This window comes from Cricetulus griseus, chromosome 2 (genome assembly GCF_003668045.3).
Source record: "Cricetulus griseus strain 17A/GY chromosome 2, alternate assembly CriGri-PICRH-1.0, whole genome shotgun sequence".
Taxonomy (NCBI): Eukaryota; Metazoa; Chordata; class Mammalia; order Rodentia; family Cricetidae; genus Cricetulus; species Cricetulus griseus.
The window spans coordinates 101,185,514-101,206,515 of record NC_048595.1 but is presented as its reverse complement, the minus strand read 5'-3'; the positions used below and the strand labels follow the sequence as shown (position 1 = coordinate 101,206,515).

Here is a 21,002-nt window from a genome sequence, read left to right as displayed (position 1 = left end):
ATACACATGTTCCACCAAGCCTGGCAAAATGGCTCATCAGGTTAAAGGCATATAAGCCTGAGAGCCTAATCAGAGTCCCAGAAGGAGAGGTAGGAGGAGGTACCAGGCTCCAGAGCTGTTCTCCCACCTCCACACACAGGGTTTTTTTTTTTTTTTTTTTGAGACAGGATTTCTGTATGTGACCCTGGCTGTCCTTGAACTAGACAGCTCTGTAGATCAGGTTGACCTCAAACTCAAATCCACCTGCTTCTGTGCTTCTGCCTCCCAAGTTGTGCCCAGTGCTTGAGAGAGAGAGAGAGAGAGAGAGAGAGAGAGAGAGAGAGAGAAGAGAGATGAGAGAGAGAGAGAGAGTGTGTGTGTGTGTGTGTGTGTGTGTGTGTGTATACGTGCACACCTGTGTTTGCGTGGAGGACAGATGTGGATGTTGGCTGTCTTCATTCACTTTCTACTGTCCCTGAAGGTTGCCGATGAGGACAGGCCACTGGCCAGCCTCCCTAGCATTGGATTACAGGTGTGCTAGGGATCTAAGTCAGAATCCCATCCTGTGTTAGAAGCCTTGTACCAATCATGGCATCTCTGCAGCCTCAGCATTCTGAATGCTGGGATTGCAGATGTACACCACCAAGATGGGAGCTTTCTTTTTCTAACTCTGTTTCCTTGTTTCTCCTAAGAAAAAGCTGTTGTTGAAATTTTTGTATTTTTGCTTTTGTTTTGGCAAAGTTTCATGTGTCCCAGACTGGCTTTTTGTTTGAGTTTGGCCTTGAACTTTCACTCCTCCTGAGTGCTGGGATCACAGATCTGCTGGGGTCCAGCCCAGGCAGGGCTCTCTGCACGCTGAGTACCCTGAAATTTAGTTACAGCCACAACCTTGTATATAATTTCTTGAATTTTTAAACATTTGTTGTAAATTTTTATCACATTTTTTTGTGTGTGTGGCTGTAAAGCTTGTGGGAGCTGGATCTGTCCTTCTACAGTATCGTTTCTAGGGGTCAAATTCAGGTGGTCAGGCTTGGAGACAAGTGCCCTAACCTGACTCATCTCCAGGCCCTTGTTTCATTTATTTATTTATTTATTTATTTATTTATTTATTTATTTATTTATTTATTTATTTTTCTTGTTTCTTTAAAAAAAAAAAAGAATTGAGCCTGGTGTTGGTGGCACACGCCTTTAATCCCAGCACTCGGGAGGTCGAGGCGCTCGAGGTGTGTGTGTGTGTGCATCATGTATGCACCTGGTTCCTGAGGAAGTTAGTGTGTTGGATCCCTGGGAACCAGAGTTACAGACAGTGTGAGCAGCCATGTGGGCTCTGGGATGCAAACCTGAATCCTTTGCAGGAGCATAGGTGCTGCATCGCCAGCTTCATCAAAACCCTACAGATCTAGCATTTCAGTTATTCTCAGGCTGGTTTTGTGCACGTCCACTCCCACCTATAGAAGCCTTTGTGAACCTCCTTCAGTCTCTGGAGAGTTTGACATTTATTAGTGATATGTCTTATTAGTTACTGTGTTGGGCCCTTCCTGGTCTCTCCAAGCTGAGGGTTAGCCCAGTTTTTAGTCACTGAATATAAAAGATTAAAACTGAATTTTATGCTTGCCAATATGTACATTTTATCTTTTTATTGGAAGAATTCCTAATAAGAAAGGACTGCTTAAATGCAATAATGGTGTTGTATCTGAGTCTGGGATGTAGCATAGTAGTATCACACTGCACACAGCAAATTGTACCCATTTAATCATAATTATGGATTATTAACCTTGATGAATGGTTTGAAACACTCTAGTATTGGTAATTTTGACAAGGGATCCTTTCTTATTTTTTGGAGATAGTCTTGCTAAGCCCCAGTAATAAGGGATCCTTTTAAACATTGTCCATTTAGGGTCGCCATAGTTACTATAGTGCCTATTTGATTCTAAAACATTATGTAAAGGAGACATTCATTTGTCTCTGTTCAGAAGTAGTCTCAGACCTAGTATTTTAAAAAAAGAAAGGATACTTTTCTCTGTCCTACTATTTAAAACCCCATGCATTGAGCTGGAGAGATGGTTAAGAGTTCTTGCTGCTCTTAAAAGAGGACCCAGGTTTGGTTTCCAGGATATACATGATGGCTAAATCACCTTGTGTAACTCCACTTCCAAATCTCATGACATCATCTGGGCTATGCAGTCACCAGGCAAGCACATGGTGTACATACATAAATGCAGGCAAGCACAATAAATATCTAAAATAAAAATCTAAAAATCTAAAATAAAAATCTAAAAATCTTTTGGGTTGGGCATGGTATGGTGGTATATGCCTTTAATTGGAGCACCATGGAAGCAGAGGCAGTCAGATCTTGTGAGTTTGAGGCCAAATTGATCTACATAGAGAATTCTAGGCCTACATAGTGAGACCCTATTTTTAAAATAAAAACTGGGACTGGAGAGATGCTTCAGTGGTTAAGAGCATTGGCTGCTCTTCCAGAGGACTGGATTCATTTCTCCAGCCCCTAGGTTTGCATTTTAATATTCCCAAAGACTAGATTTCTAGAGGTATATAGCTAGATCAAAGAATTTTATCAGCCTTTGTTTTGTTTTGGTTTTGAGACAAGGTTTCTCTGTGTAGCTTTGGTTGTACTGGAACTCACTCTGTAGACCAGGTTGACATAGAACTCAGTGACCTGCCTGTCTCTGCCTTCCAAGTGCTGGGATTAAAGGTGTGCACGGCTACCACCTGACTCTCGGGGCTTTTTAAGGGGAGAGGCACATGTTTTAGAATAATCCTGGCTTCTTGGCTTGGCTCAAAGAGCTACCTTGACTGTTTCAGAAGCCGGTACTCTGGAGTCCGCAGAGCCTGGTCCTGAGAAGGTTCATATAATCTTGAGTATACAAAGTGGCTAGACTGGTTTATGAGGAGCTCCCACTCATCCATGCCTCCTGTAACTTGCTGAAGCCCCTGGAAATGGACTGTTATGTTAGAGGTGATATTTCGATGGGAGCTACTAGTCTACAGGCCTGTGCTCTTCTGGCTTTCCTCAGCAGAGTTGGAGAACATCTGGTTATAGCAGAATTTGCTTTAGGCCAGAGGACTACTCATTGCTTTACTCTACCCAATAGAAAAAGAAAACAAGGGGAAACACAGTGTTTTCTTTGGGAGCTGAGCCACCATGAACAGCTTGTGATCTTGTTCCCATGGTGAATAGGTCCTTTGGTCTGGGAGTGCGCAGCGCTGCCCTTACATCAGAGATGTAACCAGTCAGATGAGAACTAGGGAGGTTCCAGTGGCAGGCAGCAAGCTGCTTGTAGCTAGTGTAAGTACACTGTGACTAGGAGTCCAGCCTAGGGTCTTTGCTCCAGAGGACAGCAGTGTTAGCAAGGATGAAGCAGAGTATGTTGTGTGCTCTCAAAATCCTGACGCCCTGCACTAACTGCATGGGAAGCCTAGACCAGTGATACGTAGGAGTGAGACCAGGATAGAGTCAGTTCCAGAGTGGGAAGGTTTGAAGTGAATGACCCTTAAGGACTTTGAGATGCAGGGCTGATGGAATGCTAGAGAGAAGTCTGCACAGCCTGCTCCAACAATAATCCTGTAGGTAGGTTCAAACTCTGGACTGCTTTTTAAGTCATGGGGATCAGGGCATGGAGCAGCATGTTTTGTGTGTGCATTCTCACATGCAAGGGCTATGGTGAACGTTCCAAGGGCTGTAGGCTGGTACTTGGTACCACTCTTCTTTCCATCCCATGATGCTTGGTCAGCATCCTGGGCCTCTCAGCTCATCTGTTTTTGATCTTGTTTTTCTATTGCCAGGTCACCCCTCTAAATTTCTCAGTGTCACAAGTGCCCAGCTGTCCCCAGGCCTATTTGGAACTGCAGGCACTGTCTCCGAGTGAGCGGCAATGTGTGGAGACAGTAGTCAACATGGGCTACTCATACGATTGTGTCCTGAGAGCCATGAAGAAGAAAGGAGAGAATATTGAGCAGGTGAGGTGCTGATCTGCAAGGTGTGGGTGGAGAAGCATGGTGGCCTCAAGTCAGGGTTGTGATCTGCCTGCAACTCCAGCCTCCTCCACTATGTGTTTTGAACCTGGCCTGGGGTATTATCAGGAAGCCAGAAGTTCAGCAGTAGTACTTCTTTATGCTGGGAGAAAGCCTGGGGGTGTGTACTGGAGCCGCTGTCATCACCCACCCCTTTGTATCTCCAGAGAGGACAGAACTGAGCATATGCTTAATGTCTCAATCTAGACCTTTTCTTCTTTTGAGATAAGGTCTTATGTAGCCCACACTGCTTGGTACTGAGGTAGCTGAGGCTGGCATTGAACTCATGGTCTGTCTCCACCTTCTGAGTGCTAGCATATAGGTGTGGCCTACTGCTACTGGCTTACCTCCAGAAACTTTTGTCATGGCTGCACAGGAAGCTCTGAATAATGTTTCTACCTTGGGGACATTTCCTGACATGTGCTATATGTTTTGAGAGGACTATCATCTTGCCCTGAGTGTTGAGTTGACATTCTGGGAGAGTTGAGTCAGCTGTGACAGCACCTCCTTTGGGAAGTGGCTGCTCATTTCTAGAAAAGTATGCCAGTCTATTTACCAAGTAATGACTGTCCAGGATCTGATGACTGGGGAGGGTCAGGGAGCTTCACACAGATGGTCTAAAACTCAGCACAGAGGCATGGCAGTAGGAGATTAAACCTTGTTTCTTTCCTTAGATTCTCGACTATCTCTTTGCACATGGACAGCTTTGTGAGAAGGGCTTTGACCCTCTTTTAGTGGAAGAGGCTCTGGAAATGCACCAGTGTTCAGAAGAAAAGGTAGGACCTTCCGTATTCATGGAACAGTTGTCTGTCCTGGTGTTCTCTCTGGGCCCTGTTTCCTTTCCTTACCAGTGACTGCAGGCAGAAGCAGTCAAAGACAGAGTCCTCTGTGGCCAGACAAGATGAGTCCTTTCTTAGTAAAGATGAAGCGTGGAGATGAATCAGAGTGATAGGAAGGGGAAATTGAATTGGGCTAAAAGCCAGGCTTTTGGATAGCTTGGACCACTGCTAGAATTTTTGCCTTCCCTTCTACCTAGAGAGCAACCCCAGGGGTTCAATACCTTGTCTTGATGGAAATATTCATGTGGTCAGTGGGACTCTTACAGAGGTCAGCAAGTGAGTAGAGGCTGGGCTTCACAGCCCCCCTCTGCTTGCTAGGGAACTTTAGAAAGATCTACAAGACTCTGGTGGAAGGATACAGATCCTCCACCTGCAATATACCTCTATATTCAGCTGAGCCTTTTTTAAAATGTGTTCTCCTTTATCCCATAGATGATGGAGTTTCTTCAGTTGATGAGCAAATTTAAGGAAATGGGCTTTGAACTGAAAGACATTAAGGAAGTTTTGCTATTACACAACAATGACCAGGACAATGCTTTGGAAGACCTCATGGCCCGGGCTGGAGCCAGCTGAGACTAGGTCCTGTCACTGCCCTGCCACAGCAACACCATCCCCCAGGAGGCCCTGCACAGCTCACTTGTGGGGAAGAAGGGACATGCTTCCAGATTTTCTTTGGGGGTTAGAAGGTCAGGCGTGGAGATGATTATTTGCTAGTCTCTGTGAGCCCCGGCCCAAGCTGGGGGGAAGGTAGGAAGATTTGAGCATACAAATGCCATACTGGCTCCTTCAATATTAAACATAGCTGTTATTTTGAGAAGTGTCCTTCCCGCATTGGCCTTTCAGAAAGAATACTTGGATCTTTCTGGGGTCTCTTATTTCCTCAGCCAAAACCTGACCTGGCTCCCAAGAGGACTGGGAAGAGGAGGAGGGGAAGACTGCTGCTGTTTGGGGGCTAGATGCTTTTCTCTTTGCCATACCATAGGCAGACTGAACTCTAACCTGAGTCAAATACAAGTGAGAAGTTCTTCCAGGCCCACCTTCCCACAGCATTCCTTAGTGTTACACTGGTTTTGGATGTCTCTACGGTACAAAAGATGCACTTTTCCTCATGGGGCAAAGTCTTCTGCTAGGCAGTTCCCATGTGTCCCTGTTGACTGTTTCTTTTGGCTTAGACCATAATCCTCTACTGTGCAGGGCATTGGAGTCCCTGCGCTGAGGCTGTTGTCAATTTGAGTAATCTTTGGCTCCTTCTCAGCACACTGAATCGATGAGAAAACAGGCCATGACTAGTCACTCAGCACTAATCCCCAGTTCTTGAACAGTCTCTGCCAGCCCTGCTTTAGGATGACACAATGAGTAACACCTAGGCATAGAAACCACTCTTTGGTTTGTTTGTATTATGTTCTACACCATTAAAGATCTAAATACAAAGGATATAATACAGTCTTGAATCTAAAATAATTTGCTAACTATTTTGATTCTTCAGAGAACTACTAATAAAAACCTAAAAGGTACATTGTGTTTAACTTCTTTATTTTGGAAAACAGCTTGACTCAGGATGGCGGTAGGTGCAATAATCATTTCCAGTCTGCATTTCAATGCACTCTTTCCACTGGAGGCCTGTGGGACCTGGAAGCTGGCTATACTGTATTCTGGCTTTTTTTTTTTTTTTTTTTTTTTTTTTTTTTGGTTTACAAATACAGACCCAAAGATCTAAACCTTTAAACCTGATCTAGTCCAGTATCTGGACCAAGGCATATGCCTTCTTGCCAGAGTAGAGAGGGGCAGACTAGACTTCAAGATGTTCTTTAAAAATGAAAAGTTGGTCAGGTGGTGATGGTGCATGTCTTTAATTCCTGAGGCAGGTGGATCTCTGATTTCGAGGCCAGCCTGGTCTACAGAGTGAGTTCCAGGACAGCCAGAGCCGATAGAGAAACCCTGTCTTGAAAAACCAAAAACAGAAAAAAGAAAAAATCTGGGGTTGGCTCAGTGGTAAAGCACTTGCTAGGCCTTGGGTTTGGTCCTCAGCTCCTGGGGACCGGTATGCCATCATGAATATAGTCACAGGCAAGGCTTTCAGTAGCATTGGTGCAGCTGACAAAATTAATACCTAAAACTTCTAGTTCTTACTTTAGTAGAATCCCATGGGGTTCTTGGCTGGGAATCTCTGGTTTTTAGTGGCCATGTAAGGAGGTGCTGTACAACCCTAAGCTAGGAACAGGCTGCCCTCTGGTGGCTATTTCAAGCACTGTCTGTGGCCCACTGTAAGCCTTTTAAATATAGCCCATGTTGGTTTCAAGGTCCTCATTCTGCCTCAGCTTCCCAAATGCTGGGATTACAAGTGAGCGATGCCATACCTCATTTATCTTGGAGTTTCAGGCATAACTTAAATTCATATGGTAATGGCTTCTGGGTCCATGCTGCGACACATGAATCTTAGGTTAACTCAGGGAGCCCTTTAAAACTAATGGACCCTTGGAGGCTCTTGAGGTGCTTTCTTGTTATTAAAAGGTGATACAGAACCAGGTGGTGGTGGCACACGCCTTTAATCCCAGCACTCAGGAGGCAGAGGCAGGTGGATCTCTGTGAGTTTAAGGCCAGCCTGGTCTACAAGAGCTAGTTCCAGGACAGCCTTCAAAGCCAGAGAAACCCTGTTTCAAGAGATGGGAAGATGATTCAATCAGTAAAGTGCTGGTGGTGCAAGCATGAGTGCTGAGGTTTCATCACTAGGACCTATGCAGAAAGCCTGGACCAGCTGGATGTTGTGGTACACATCTTTAATCCCAGCATTTGGGGGTAGAAGCAGGTGGATCTCTGAGCTGGTCTACACAGAGTGCTAAGACAGTCTGACCCATGGGACTTATTGGCTAGCCAAATCAGCAGTGAAACAGCAGAGAATGATTGTGGGTGCCTGGTAACACCTGCCCTACACACAGTAATAGAGCAAGAATTCATTTGAAGAGTACAGTGTGTTTTTCCTATATCAGAAGGTTCAGACTATTGACTCCACACTCAGTGCCAAGACACCCAAAACAAAGGCTGGCTTTTGAGTGTGGCTGGCCCAGGTGTCCTGGAAATTCAGTCTAGGCAATGGACTTGTCTGAGATCCTCCATCCTATTTAATTATTCAGAGGGACAGGGAGTGAGGAGTCATAGACAGGAGCCAGGTTTTGCCACAAAAACTGAGGCCTAGTAGGTACCGTCCATAGGTCTGCTGTCTTATCAAAAAGTAAATGAGAAAAATGTGCTGCCAACAGCCCCCCCCCCCCATCTCAAAGCCGGGTTTCAGGGAAGGGAACTGTAAGCATAAAGCCTAACCCCCAACCCAGTTGCTCTTAAGGCATCAAGAGTGGTTCAGTTTATATTTTCCAAAACTAAATCTCTACTCTCTGGTGGGAAGGCACTCACCCAACTGCCTGGCTGGCACCAATGCTGTAGTCTTTGAAGACAGAAAGGCAATATGGCTATTGGCTGAGTGTGTGGTCCCTAACCTCTGACCCCCAGGTTACCACTGAACACCCCTATTTCATCCTGAAACTTAGGAACATCTACTGTTATTAGACCAAATATGTTCCTACAGACACAGGTCAACAAAGCAAATACTCTGAACCCCAAATAGAAGGGGACAGGAAGGTCTTCAGTCTGGTCCTTTCTTATAAGTGGTTTCTATGGTTAGAAATGAGGTAAGGTGAGTTCTGTTCCTGAGTAGTGTGGCCATCCAAGGCCATGTGTGACTAGAGGCAGGGCTGGGAGTGGTTGTCCGCAGGAAGGGCCTGGCCGTCCACCCAGGGTAAGTCTTCCTCTAAGACAGCATGGTTGGTTCTCTTGGGGGCTGCAGCCGGCCTGCAGGTGAGGTACAGCTGTAGCTGTCTTCTCAGACTCTGTATGCAACTGGACTTCAGAGCCAGGACTTTGTCCAGCTGGGTCACGAAATCCTCAAAATCCTGACAACAAACAGACAAGTGGAAGTGTTTCTCTTAATGACCATCTTTTCTAGACTTATTTTTTGGTTTTTCAAGACAGGGTTTCTCTGGCTTTGGAGGCTGTCCTGGAACTCGCTCTGTAGACCAGGCTGGCCTTGAATTCACAGAGATCCCCCTACCTCTGCCTCCCGAGTGCTGGGATTAAAGGCGTGGGCCACCAATGCCCGGCCCTTTTCTAGACTTTTTTGTATAAGGTTTTTTTTTTTGTTTGAATGTTTTGTCTCTCTACCAGTCACCCCGTGGGTAATAGGAACCAAACCCGGGTTCTCTACAAAAGCAATGAGTGTTTTTAGCTGCTGAGCCTTCTCTCTAGACCATCTTCTTAGGGGAAAACCTTCCAAGTTTCTATGGCTTTTGTTGGGAACCCCATCATAAGTGGAGGCTATATTCTGCAAAGGGGTACTTATAAATAATGCTTGGGGTCTACAGGTTGTAAGCAGCAAGATGGCCACTGTTAAAATAATCACAGGGAGGCTCCAACAAACCTTCAGAAAGGCAGAATGGCTAAGGACAGAGGCTGGACACAGTAGTGAGCAGTATAACACCATCTCCCACCTCTCCCAGACCCTCTGAGGGTCACAAGGCCCCAACTGTTAGTGCACAACAGCAGAACTTGATGTCATAAATACTACAGCAAACATGACCACCAAACCACAAACTAGCTGTCAATAGCCCATGTGGCTATTCTACTTACATTGGAATCCATCTGGGTCATTAAGGTATCCTCCCTGAAGTCCAGTTCGGCCATTTCATCTAGCTGTTCCTGGTGTGCACGGATGACTGCCTGCCTAGGAACATAGGGAAGAAACTGACCCTTTTGGTTTCCCACTCATGGACAGCCTTTGGAAACTGAGCATCATTTTCATACCAGGCCCTACCTCTGCCCAAGGTGGTAAGGCTGGCTGGCTGCTCTTTGCTTTCTTCTCTGTTCTGTTCATAGGACTAGTCAAGGGCTAGGGAGTACCCACAAGATCAGGAGAGACAGACTTCTCTGGCTGTCCTGCTTTCCTAGCTGCTGCTCAGGCGGCTGCCTGTTTCCCATGGCTTCCTTGAGAAATTCTATAAAGCTGTGGCAGCTGGGGTATTTGGTACAAGGTCTGCTCTTATTTCTATCAGGACCAAAGCAGATCAGGGCTAAAAGCTGAACTGTCTACCTTTCATTGGGTTCTAAACAACAGGAACAGCAAGTTTGTCCACTGAAGAGGCAAGCAAACTGGAAAAGGGCATGGGGTGCTAGAGGGGCTTAAGTCTTAAGAACAAAGTCCAACTTACTGCGCCTGCTCCAGTGTGAGTGGACAGTGTGTCCCTGAGGCCTTGAGGGAACAGCTGGGGACCACAGGAGTGTCTGATGCTAAGCATCTTGAGATTGGCTTGTGCTGGAGCCACAAGATGTTCTTGTCCGAGGGCTTGATGGAGTCTGTGGAGGAAACAAGCTCCTGCCAGCTAAGCCCTGCAGGATGTTCTCTGTCCTGGGCCCAGGGACTGCCAGCCTCATCACTACTTCCTTTCCATGAGGTGAGCAAAGGTGTAGAATAAGGTACTCCAGCGTGTATCCTGGAGAGGGGCTTTCTTGGGAATGGCAAGGAGTGCCCCAGTTTAGTCTCTTTAGTCTCACTGTCATCAGATGGGTCATCACCCACATGATTCTGGGACAAGAGTGCAGGCCTTCTGCTCTGGCAGGCCCCCCTATTGGACAGATTATCAGGTGAATGCTGATGGATGGGTGACGGGGACAGAGATGGAAGATCACCACTAGGCCGATTGTCAGGGGGAGATGAGGACAGCCATAGGTGAGCAGCTGCTGAAGATCCTGGCAAGGCAGCCTCTTGATTGTAAGATAATACTGTGTGTCCCACTGCAGGCCCTCCTGTGATCTCAGCCATGAGACCATGCCCAGCTCTATCCTGAGCAGTCTGCTCCAAGGAAGAAGGGTCCTGATTGGGGGTCTCCAGGAGGGACATAGTGAGAGGATCCATGAGTCCAGACGCATTTGCAGAGCACGCATGTAACTGCTCTTTAGAGTCTTCTTGGAAAGGAACACTGCTGTTCACTGTTCCCAGTGCCTGTGTCACTCTATCGTCACTGACTTCTCTGTCTCTTAGGTCTGGGGATCCAGGAACTGCAATGTGGGATAGTGGGAAAGACAGCCCATTTTCTGGGGATGGCAAGCTGCCCTCAGCCTGCCCAGGAACCTCACTTCTGAAGGCCTCCAGCCTGATGTCAAAGGCTTGAGCTTCACCCATTTCTTGGTGATGCACAAAACCTACCTGTGAGGAGGAAGGCTTCTGGGCCAGGTTGTCCTTATGAGAAGGCCCTGAGGAGGCAGAGTCTTCTTCCTTGCTCCAGACGGAGCACAGCTTACTTGGGCTGTGGCTCTGACCGAGTACTCCTCTCGCATGGTTTATGATGGGGTCCTTGGAACATACCCAGATGTCAGCTGGCATCCTGTCATTACTGTCTGTCTCAGAGCTGAAATGCAGACACTGCTGCCTTTCTGCTGCCTGCTCCTCAGGGCTGTGTTCCCTCTTCTGATGTAGGAAGAATGAGCTTCCGCTCTTCTCCAAGGTGGTCTTCTGCATGTTTGAGAAAGAATCCTCACTGAAATCACTGTCGTCCTGGTCCTCAACCTGGGCTCCATCATAGCTCTCAGGATTAGAGTGGAGGGCAGAAATGGTCTCATTTGGGAGCTGACCTTCTGAGGGCCTGTGCTGACATAAAAGCCTTTCCAGTGGTTGGTATTTTAGCTTCTGCTTGAGGAGTGGTGGCTGCTGGAACTGCTGGTGATAAAACCGCAAATGTTCCTCCCTTTCCTTCTGCTGGGGGAGAGAGTTTGTCCAAGCTTCAGGGGCAAGCATGTCAGGTGTGCCCACCTTGCTGTCCTGACTGGCTTCTAAATGGTGGCTGTTGCCAGGGAGCTGAGATCGTGACAGTAGCTGCTTCTGCACTGGCTGTACTGGCTGCACCTTCTTCCCTCTGGCAGGCATCCTGATACGAAGTAGGCCTTCCCTTGAGCCTGAGGCCCTGCTCTCCCATCCAATGGCAGTCTTGCTGACAATTTGACTTTTCTCAGAGCACAATGGTGCTGATTCTTCTGCTCCCTTTTTGATCAAATGGCCAGACCTCATGGTTCCTTTCAAAGGGCTAGCCTTTGTATCCCACTCTGGGGCAGGACTCCCTCGAGAGCTACCCCTTTTATTGGGGGTTTTAGGTCCAGAGGCAAAGGGGATATTGGCAGCATGGCTGGCAAAAGGGTGGTCTTTAACTCTTGTGGGGCCTGGGGCCACAGTAAGTGACTGCTGAAGTCCTAGTTTAACTTTTTTTGGGGAGCATTTGTCCCCTGACAGGGCAACAGGGGAGTTTTGAATTCGTTTTGGAGAAGAATTTGCAGATGTCAGATTTCGACTGGTGGCTGAAGCACAACACTTAACACCTTTCTTTAGTTCCTTCACCCTGGAAATAACCATTTAACATTAACTATATATTCTTCTGTATCTGTGATTCCTTTCCTACAGTTTTCAGGGAATTAAAACAACAAACAAGGGAAGTATGGCAAGGACTATAAGTTCTTTCTTACTCTGGGGAGGGGTGTTACAGAATATTATTTTAACTAGGCAAAGATTAGTTACATTTGTTTATGCTGTGGGATATTTAAGTATGTGAAGGTGTGTGACATTTGCTTATGCTCCATTTGTTTAGTTATGTAAAGATGTGCTTCAATTGTTTCACCTTACCTGTTTAAGATACCTCATTGGTTTAATAAAAAGCTGAATGGCCAATAGGCAGGAGAGGGATAAGCTGGGCTGGCAGGCAGAGAGAATAAGTAGGAGGAGATATCTAGGTTCACAAGAGAAGAAGAGAATGAGGGACAAAGAAAGGTACATGCCCAGGGCCAGAAGCCTGGCAGCCAGCCAGCCACCCAGCCATGGAGACAGCGGGAAAATAAGATATGCAGAAAGAAAGGAAGGAAGGAAGGAAGGAAGGAAGGAAGGAAAGGAAGGAAGGAAGGAAGGAAGGAAGGAAACAAGGAAACAAGGAAGGAAACAAGGAAGGAAGGAAGGAAGGAAGATAAAAAGCCCTGAGGTAAAACATAGAAGAAGAGAAACAGTTAAGTTATAAGAGGCAGCAAGAAATGGGCCTAAGCTAAGGCTGAGCATTCATAACTAATAATTAGTCTCCGTGTCATGATTTGGGAGGTGGTTGGTGGCCCAAAAGAAAAGGCCTGGCCTGGTGTTGGTGGTGCACACCTTTAATCCCAGCACTTGGGAGGCAGAAGCAGGTGGATCTCTGTGAGTTCAAGACCAGCCAAATCTACAAGAGCTAGTTCCAGGTCAGCCTCCAAAAGCCACAGAGAAGCCCTGTCTCGAAAAACCAAAAAAAAAAAAAAAAAAAAAACATGATGTGGATGTGACTGGAAGTTTGCAAATCACCACAGCCCCATGTGGGGGACAGGCTAGCAATCAGAATCTTGCTATATTCATGCAGTGCCTGCCATGGGTCCTGAATATAGGCCAACTCAGGAATTCATGCCTACTCTTCACCTATAGTCTCACAGACTCCTGTTGTCCTGCAAAAACCCTGCCAGGCTTCTCTGGGAAGATGAATTTCCCTAAATCTGCTGGGCAGTCAAGAAAGCAAAACCTCCAAAAAGGAGCAGACTGTGTTAGTCCTACTAAGGGAAAGATGATGTGTTCCCAGCATCCCCCTAACTTAGCACCACATTCTTTTTTTTTTTTTTTTTTTTTTTTTCTTTTTTGGTTTTTCGAGACAGGGATTCTCTGTGTAGCTTTGCTGTTTTTGTAAAGGATCTATTAGGTTTGGTCCCCAGAACCCACATGGTGGCTCACAACCCTCTCTAACTACAGTTTCAGGTGATCTGATGCCTTCTTGACTTCTGGCACCAGGCATATATGGGTGCACATACATATATACAGACAAACAAAACACTTATATACATAATGTAAAACATTTTTATAATATGTACTTACTTCTGTAAGAGACTAATTGTAAGTAGAGAGGGGAGGGATGTTGGCAGATACCAAAGTCCCTTCAGAGAGAAACCTGGCCAAACAGTTAATATGGGTGCTAGTCTTAAGACCAGCAAGATGGTCCAGTGGTAAAGGCACTTGCTGCCCAAGCCTGACATCTGAGGGCACTGACTATCAGAAGTCTACCTCTGACTTCCACACATCCCCACACCTCCTGCAATTTTTCTTACAGAGGTGCTACTTCTGCCACTAACTTTTAACAAGTTCTTGGGAAGTCGTCCCCTGCTTTGGGCCTTTATCTTTATTGACATGTCCAGATTGGTCCTTTCTGGACCTACATGCTCCTACAAACAGCGCTGTGGTCAGCCAGAAGAAAAGCTTACTGAGCCTACCACACTAGGTTAGTATTCCATTTCCTAGTAGACATTGAGAAGATACTGATCACATCAGTATCTTTTTTTTTTTTTAAAGATTTACTCATTTATTCATTTATTTATCATGTATACAGTGCATGCCAGAAGAGGGCACCAGATCACATTACAGATGATTGTGAGCTACCATGTGGTTGCTGGGAATTGAACTCAGAATCTCTGGAAGAACAGTCAGTGTTCTTAACCCCTGAGCCATATCTCCAGCCCCCATCAGTATCTTTTTTTTTTTTTTGCAAGACAGGGTTTCTCTGTGTGGCTTTGTAGACCAGGCTGGTCTCGAAATCACAGAGATCCACCTGCCTCTGCCTCCCGAGTGCTGGGATTAAAGACATATGCCACCACTGCCCGGATTGATCAATCAATGCCAATTGATTCTTGAACAGGGACATGTGCCATCTTTCCCTTGCCACACACACACAAATGTAGGGCTCACTGGTCATATTTTCAAAATGCTGGACAGTATCTCCAAGAAGAGGGCTGTGGAGTTGAATGCCAGATCACTACATATCTGAGAGGCAAGTGCACAAACACATGTAACCCACACACACAATCTGACTTTTTTTTTTTTTTTTCTTTTTTGGTTTTTGAGACAGTTTCACTGTGTACCCCTGGCTGTCCTGAAACTCACTTGGTACACCAGGCTAGCCTTGAACTCACAGAGATCTATCTACCTGCCTCTGCCTCCCAAGTGCTAGGATTAAAGGCATGTGCCATCACGTCTGACACAACCTGACATCCTATAGCCAACTTACCGGTCAGCATAGCGCAAAGTATTCAGTGTGTGCTCTGTGGCTATGTGGCTTGGTGAGATGTTGGCGATCATGCAAGTTTTGGCATTGCCAATGAAAGAGTCCTTCAGGACCTGTCAAATCAAGAGACATGCCAATAAACAAAGGGAATATTGATTACTTGTGTGTGAAGATGCTGGCCACAGCTTGCTCTATTCACTAAAGAAGAAATACATTACTAGACTGGAGAGATGGCTCAGTGGTTAAGAGTGCTTGTTGCTCTTGCAGAGGATCTGGGTTTGATTCCCAGCAACCACGTGGTGGCTCACAATCATCTATAACTTCAGTTCCAGGGATTTTGAGGCCCTCTTCTGGTCTTTGTAGACACACATGTGGTACATAGCCATACATGGAGGCAAGACATACACATGAATAAAAATAAATCTAAAACAAGGAATAAGAAATACAACTAACCAATAAACAAAGCAAAAGGTATTTATACCAGCAGTCAGAGAAACAAATAAGCAACTAGAAAAACTAATATTAATGGTGCTGAGGAGATGGTTCAGTGGGTCAGAGCAAGTATGAGGACAAGAGTTCAAATTCCCTCATGTGGAGAGATGGCTTAGAGGTTAAGAGCACTGACTGCTCTTTCAGAGGACCTGAGTTCAATTCCCAGCAACCACATGGTGGCTCACAACCATCCGTTATGAGATCTGGTGCCCTCTTCTGGTGTGCAGATATACAAGGAAACAGAATGTTGTATACATAATAAAGTCTTAAAAAAAAAATTCCCTCATGTAAAAAGCCAGGCATAGCTGTAAGCACCTATAATCCAGTGTTGTTGAGGAGTAGGGATGGAGGTTGATGGAGCTTGCCCACTACCAGCCTAGTTCCAGGTTCAAAGAGAGATTCTACCTCACAGGAAAAGGTGGAAAGAAAGTGACGGAGCAGGACACCTGAGGTCTTCTGGCCTCTGAGTGTACAGGGGAGAAGATATGTACAACTAACTCATGCTCATCTACAACCCTGCACACAAATAAATATAAAGGAAAAATAGTTTTAAGAGAAAGTCCAACATTTTTGTACATAAGTTTAAGAAAGTCTGATGAAAATTTGACCAGGTTAAGATCCACAAGTGGGAACTTCCCTACTTCACTACTACAATAGTTAACTTTAGTTGTCAACTCGATTAGACTTTAGGGTACCTTTTATCCTCTACTAGTTTTTCCCCTAAGTGGAGATAAATAAGGTCTCACTGTGTAGCCCTGGCTTGCCTGAAACTCGCTACCAGGCTGGTCTCAAATTCACAGAAATCTGTCTGCCTCTGCCTCCTGAGTGCTGGGATTAAAGGTATGTGACACCATGCTTGCCTCTATATTATATGTGTTGTTGAGATTATTCCTTTTTAAAAGTAGAAGCATATTTTCTGGGGATGAAAACTTAAAAACAGAAAGTTGAAGGTCAGAGTCAAGAGTGGTTAAATGTATGAGCAGAAACTTTACTTGGTTGGAAAGATGGCTCAATGGTTCAGAGTGCTTCAGACTCTTCCAAGGGATCCAGGTTCAGTTCCCAGGACCTATATTAGGTGGTTCATAACCATCCGAAACTACAGTTCCAGGGGATCAGGCACCTTCTTCTAGATTCTGCAGGCATCTGAACTCATTCCACTACATTCTCACATACACACATAGTTGAAATGAGAGAAGTTACATTCAGTGCAGAGAGAACTAATTATGACTAAGGTGGAGCTACTGTAGGCTCTCATCCAAGGACTTCCTCCTGGCCTCCCAAGACCAGATCTATTTTTCCCTGTGTACAGGATCTAATATTGGAAGGAGCTCAAGACAATATAACAACTTTTACATCTGTTTCTTCCTAGGCAAATCTCTCCTTTGGCTGCTCCTCTGCAGCTCATATATACCTGACTTGTATCTACTGGTGCTTTCCAGTAATTTTCACCACAATATAAAGAGAAAGGTTCCTATATTTGTATTACTTAGAATAAACATGGCCTGTATTCCCAGATGCTCAGAAGACTGAGGCAGGAGGATCCCAAGTTCAAGACTCAGTAACTACTAAATCGTATGTATGTATGTATGTATGTATGTATGTATGTATGTATGTATGTAGTATATGCATGTGTGTACATATATAGTGTGTATGCATGTATGTATGTATATATGTATTTTCACCCTTATTGAGGATTAAACCTAGGATCTGGTGCATATCAGGCAAGCACACACTGAGCTACACCCCGGCCTAGTCCCCACTGTGTTGCTGGTCAGGGGTAGACAGTTAGGATCTCATTATATTGCCTAGAGATCTCCAGTGTACGGGCTCAAGCAAGTTTTCTGCCTCAGCCTGTTGCTGGGAACATAGATACACACCACCACACCCAGTATTTTATGCTTTGAGACACAGTCTTCTATGTATCCAGGCTGGTCTTGAACTCCTGGGTTCAAGTGATCCTCCTGCCTCAGCATCCTGAGTAGCTGGACTTCAGGAAGATGCCACCACCCCTGCAGTAAGATAGGTTCTTTACACTGGGAGAACATGGAAAGGTGGTATACTGGTTAGTTTTGTCAAACTGACACAGTCATCTGAGAAGGGAGTCTTTTTGGTTTTGTTTGTTTGTTTTTTTGGAGTTTCTCTGTGTAACCTTGGCTTTCCTGGAACTCACTCTGTAGACCAGGCTGTTCTTGAACTCACAGAGATCTACCTGCCTCTGTCTCCCGAGTGCTGGGATTAAAAGCCTGTGCCACCACTGCCTGGTAGAGGGGAGTCTTAATTAAGGGATTTCTCAGATCAGATCTGCCTGACTATCTGGGTAATAGTGGGTGACTATCTTGTTAAATGAGGTAAGAGGCCCCAGCCAGGTACATGAGCTACACCATCGGGGCAAGTACATGAGCTGCACCATCGGGGCAGGTAGTCCTGGGCTGTATGAGGAAGCATGGGCCTGGGAGCGAGAGTGAGCCAGTAAGTGACAGTGCTCCATGGTTTCTGCTTCATGTTCCTGCAGTGACTCTCCTCAGTGATGAAGTATGAACTGGACAGAGTATTTGATCACAGAACAGAATGACACTACAACAGGTGGTAACAAGAAGAGCATGGATGCCCTCTTAGGACTGTAGCTGCCCCGGCACTGCAGATATCCCTGTTGAGTACACTGAGAGCTCCTGGAAGGAAAATGACACCTAAATTCCTTCTCCCAATATGTTTAGCTATGTTTAGCATCATGTCTTACTAGTAGTGGATGCTTGACTAAATTAACAAAGTAATGGAGGAAGGAACAACGAATGAACCAGAACAATCTCAAGGCTTTTGTTTAACTTTACCTGAGTCAATTTACTCTGCCTGAAAGGTGTATGGGTTTGTTCCTGGTCCAGGGCTCGAATACATTCTTTCAGCTGTAAAGTGGGAGAATGAACGACACATTAACATGACAAAAAAAGTGAGGAAAGTCAGCCGCTACATCTATTAGAAGCTTCTTTCTCTTTTAAAGTTTGTTTTTGCTTTACATATATACAAGTGTTTTGCCTACATGTATGTCAGTGTGTGTCTAGTGCCCACACAGGCAAGAAGAAGGCACCAGATCCTCTGGGACAGGAGTTATAAATGGTTATGAGCCTCCATGTGAGTGCTGGGAATTGAACACTAATCCTCTGGAAGAGTAGCCAGTGCTCTTAACTTCTGAGACATATCTCCAGGCAGGAAGCTTAGTTTTCTTAAATAAAGCACAGGAGTTAAGAGTGCTGACTGAGTTATAGGCAGTGGTAGCGCACACCTTTAATCCCAGAACTCTGCAGGCAGAGGCAGGCAGATCTCTGTGAGTTCGAGGCCAGGTGTACCAGTTCCAGAACAGCTAGGGCTCTTACACAGAGAAACCCTGTCCTGAAAAACTGGAGTGCTGGCTGCTCTTCCAGAGGACAGGGTTTGGTTCTAATACCCACACTGGGCAGCTCACAACCACCTGTTAACTCAATCAAGGCTCTAGGGCATCTAACACCCTCTCCCGGCCTCTTCAGACACCCAAACATATGTAGCACACATCACACATACACATAAGTAAAACATTAAAACAAATCTCAAGGTCCTATAAAAGCAAACAGGCAAACTACACTTGGGAATTTTTCCTAAGAGAAGGTCAAATGCCCTGTTGTTTCCTGTTCAACAAGTAAAACCAAGCAAGATTGGAAAAACACCATTCTGTGCTGTCTTGCTAAGGATCCTAAACTTAGAGGCTGTGATCCTAGATTAGCCCCGAGTCCATAGTGAGACTGATGGACCCAGGAACCCAGACTTGAGTCCTGAGTCTAAGCTCATGCAGTGGTAAGCCTGGCTTACCCGTTCTTTCCCTCTTCACAACTACTAGCAAGCTCAAGTAGAGAACAAGCCTAATCTACTTTCTTCTCCCCCTCATACATGTATACCTACAGGAATAAATTCAAGTGCAGATTTAAGTATGAACTGATTGGGGAAGGAGAAATTGGAGCAATAGACACAGAATGGTTCTGTCCTGTTTTTTGTCAACTTGACACAAGCTAGATTTCAGCTGCTAGAGCTATCTGGGAAGAGGAACATCAACTGAGAAAATGCCTCCAGTAGACTGGCTTATCAACAAATCAGTAGGGCATTTTCTTGATTAATGAGTGATATGAGAGGGCCCAGAGCACTGTGGGTAGTGCCACCCCTGGCTGGTGGTCCTGGGTTGTGTAAAAAAGTAGTTTGAGAAAGCCATGGGGAGGCAAGCCAGTACCCAGTGTACCTCCATGGTCTCTACTACAGTTCTTGCCGCCAGGTTCCTGCCTGAGGAGCTCCTGTCTTAATTTCCCCTGATGATGGACTGTCACCTGTAGGCTAAATAAATCCACCTTCCCAAGTTGCTTTTGGTAATGGTGTTTCTATCACAGCAGTAAAAACCTAAGTTCTGAGAAATTACTTCACACTACCATCTCCTTTATTTTTCTTTTGATACTATTACTGTAGTGTTGTGCATACACATACATGCTTGTACACAAGATGGTGCACATGTGAAGGTCAGAGAACAACTTCGTGGCCTCAGTCCTTTTCTTTCACCTTTACATGGGTTCCAAGAATTAAGCACATGTTGTCAGGCTTTTATGGCAAGTGTGTGCCATCTCAATATCCCCTACCATCTCATTTTAAAGAGGGACTGCAGCAAGGAAATATTCTCTGTTCCTGGCTGGACTATAGTTAAGATATTAGAATCACACAATTTTGGTCAAAGGCCATGGCACTTGACTGGTTCATTCAGCCCACCTGCACCTGCACCCTAATCTATAAGGTGAGGGTGAGAGTACTTGCCAAACTTGCCACGCAGAGTTGAGAAAACCAAACTGACTAGCATACAGAAACACTAAAGGTACACCATGACTGGTAGAACAAATGATAATTATATTTTATTTAACCTATGGTATTCAAAGTATTACTTTTGGATATAGTAAATATGGGACTATATTACAGAGATATTTTATATGTTGTTTTGATAACAAATTTCAAAATCCTATGTGTACTTTACTTTGAAGACACCTTAAATAAGACTAGCTACAATGGGGGCTGGAGAGATGGCTCAGCTGTTAAGAGCAATGGAATGTTATTATAGGTGTACATAACCATACTCAGCAATATCCTTCTTTATTAAATGTCAATCTAGTATCTACCATTTTTAGCATTGGAAAATTTCCAGAAGGGATGATACTGTGTATGCGTCTTTTGATAACAATGAAACAATGACCTAGGTTCAATTTCCAGTACCCATATGGTAGCTCACAACTGTCTGTAACTTCAATCTAGGGGATCTGATGCCTTCTTCTGGCCTCTGCCTACACCAGGCACACATGTTACACAGACATATATGTAGCAAAACACCCATACAGGAAAAATAAATTAAAAAACAAACAACCTAGCAAAACTGAACAGTAAATATACAAATCTTAACCAACTTTAGGAAATGTAGAGAACAGACTAGTACATTAAACATCAACATGGAATATAGTTA

The 21,002-nt window shown here is 45.1% G+C and overlaps 2 protein-coding genes across 6 annotated transcripts in view; one reads left to right on the top strand and one right to left on the bottom strand.

Annotated features, from left to right (window-relative positions):
• The window catches only part of Ubap1 (ubiquitin associated protein 1), a 34,723-nt gene extending 28,359 nt beyond the window's left edge, over positions 1–6,364 (top strand). For all 3 annotated transcript variants that reach the window (XM_027403341.2, XM_027403339.2, XM_027403340.2), the window contains 3 exons: positions 3,784–3,957; positions 4,686–4,787; positions 5,283–6,364. In XM_027403341.2, coding sequence (XP_027259142.1) covers positions 3,784–3,957; positions 4,686–4,787; positions 5,283–5,423 — 417 coding nt within the window. In that variant the 3' untranslated portion in view covers positions 5,424–6,364. The remainder of the gene's footprint in view (positions 1–3,783; positions 3,958–4,685; positions 4,788–5,282) is intronic.
• Positions 6,365–6,503: 139 nt separating this feature from the next.
• The window catches only part of Kif24 (kinesin family member 24), a 55,361-nt gene continuing 40,862 nt past the window's right edge, over positions 6,504–21,002 (bottom strand). For all 3 annotated transcript variants that reach the window (XM_035439923.1, XM_035439922.1, XM_027403337.2), the window contains 5 exons: positions 18,319–18,390; positions 15,002–15,111; positions 10,106–12,283; positions 9,528–9,621; positions 6,504–8,794 (listed from right to left, as the gene is read on the bottom strand). In XM_035439923.1, the coding sequence (XP_035295814.1) occupies positions 8,585–8,794; positions 9,528–9,621; positions 10,106–12,283; positions 15,002–15,111; positions 18,319–18,390 (2,664 nt within the window). In that variant the 3' untranslated portion in view covers positions 6,504–8,584. The remainder of the gene's footprint in view (positions 8,795–9,527; positions 9,622–10,105; positions 12,284–15,001; positions 15,112–18,318; positions 18,391–21,002) is intronic.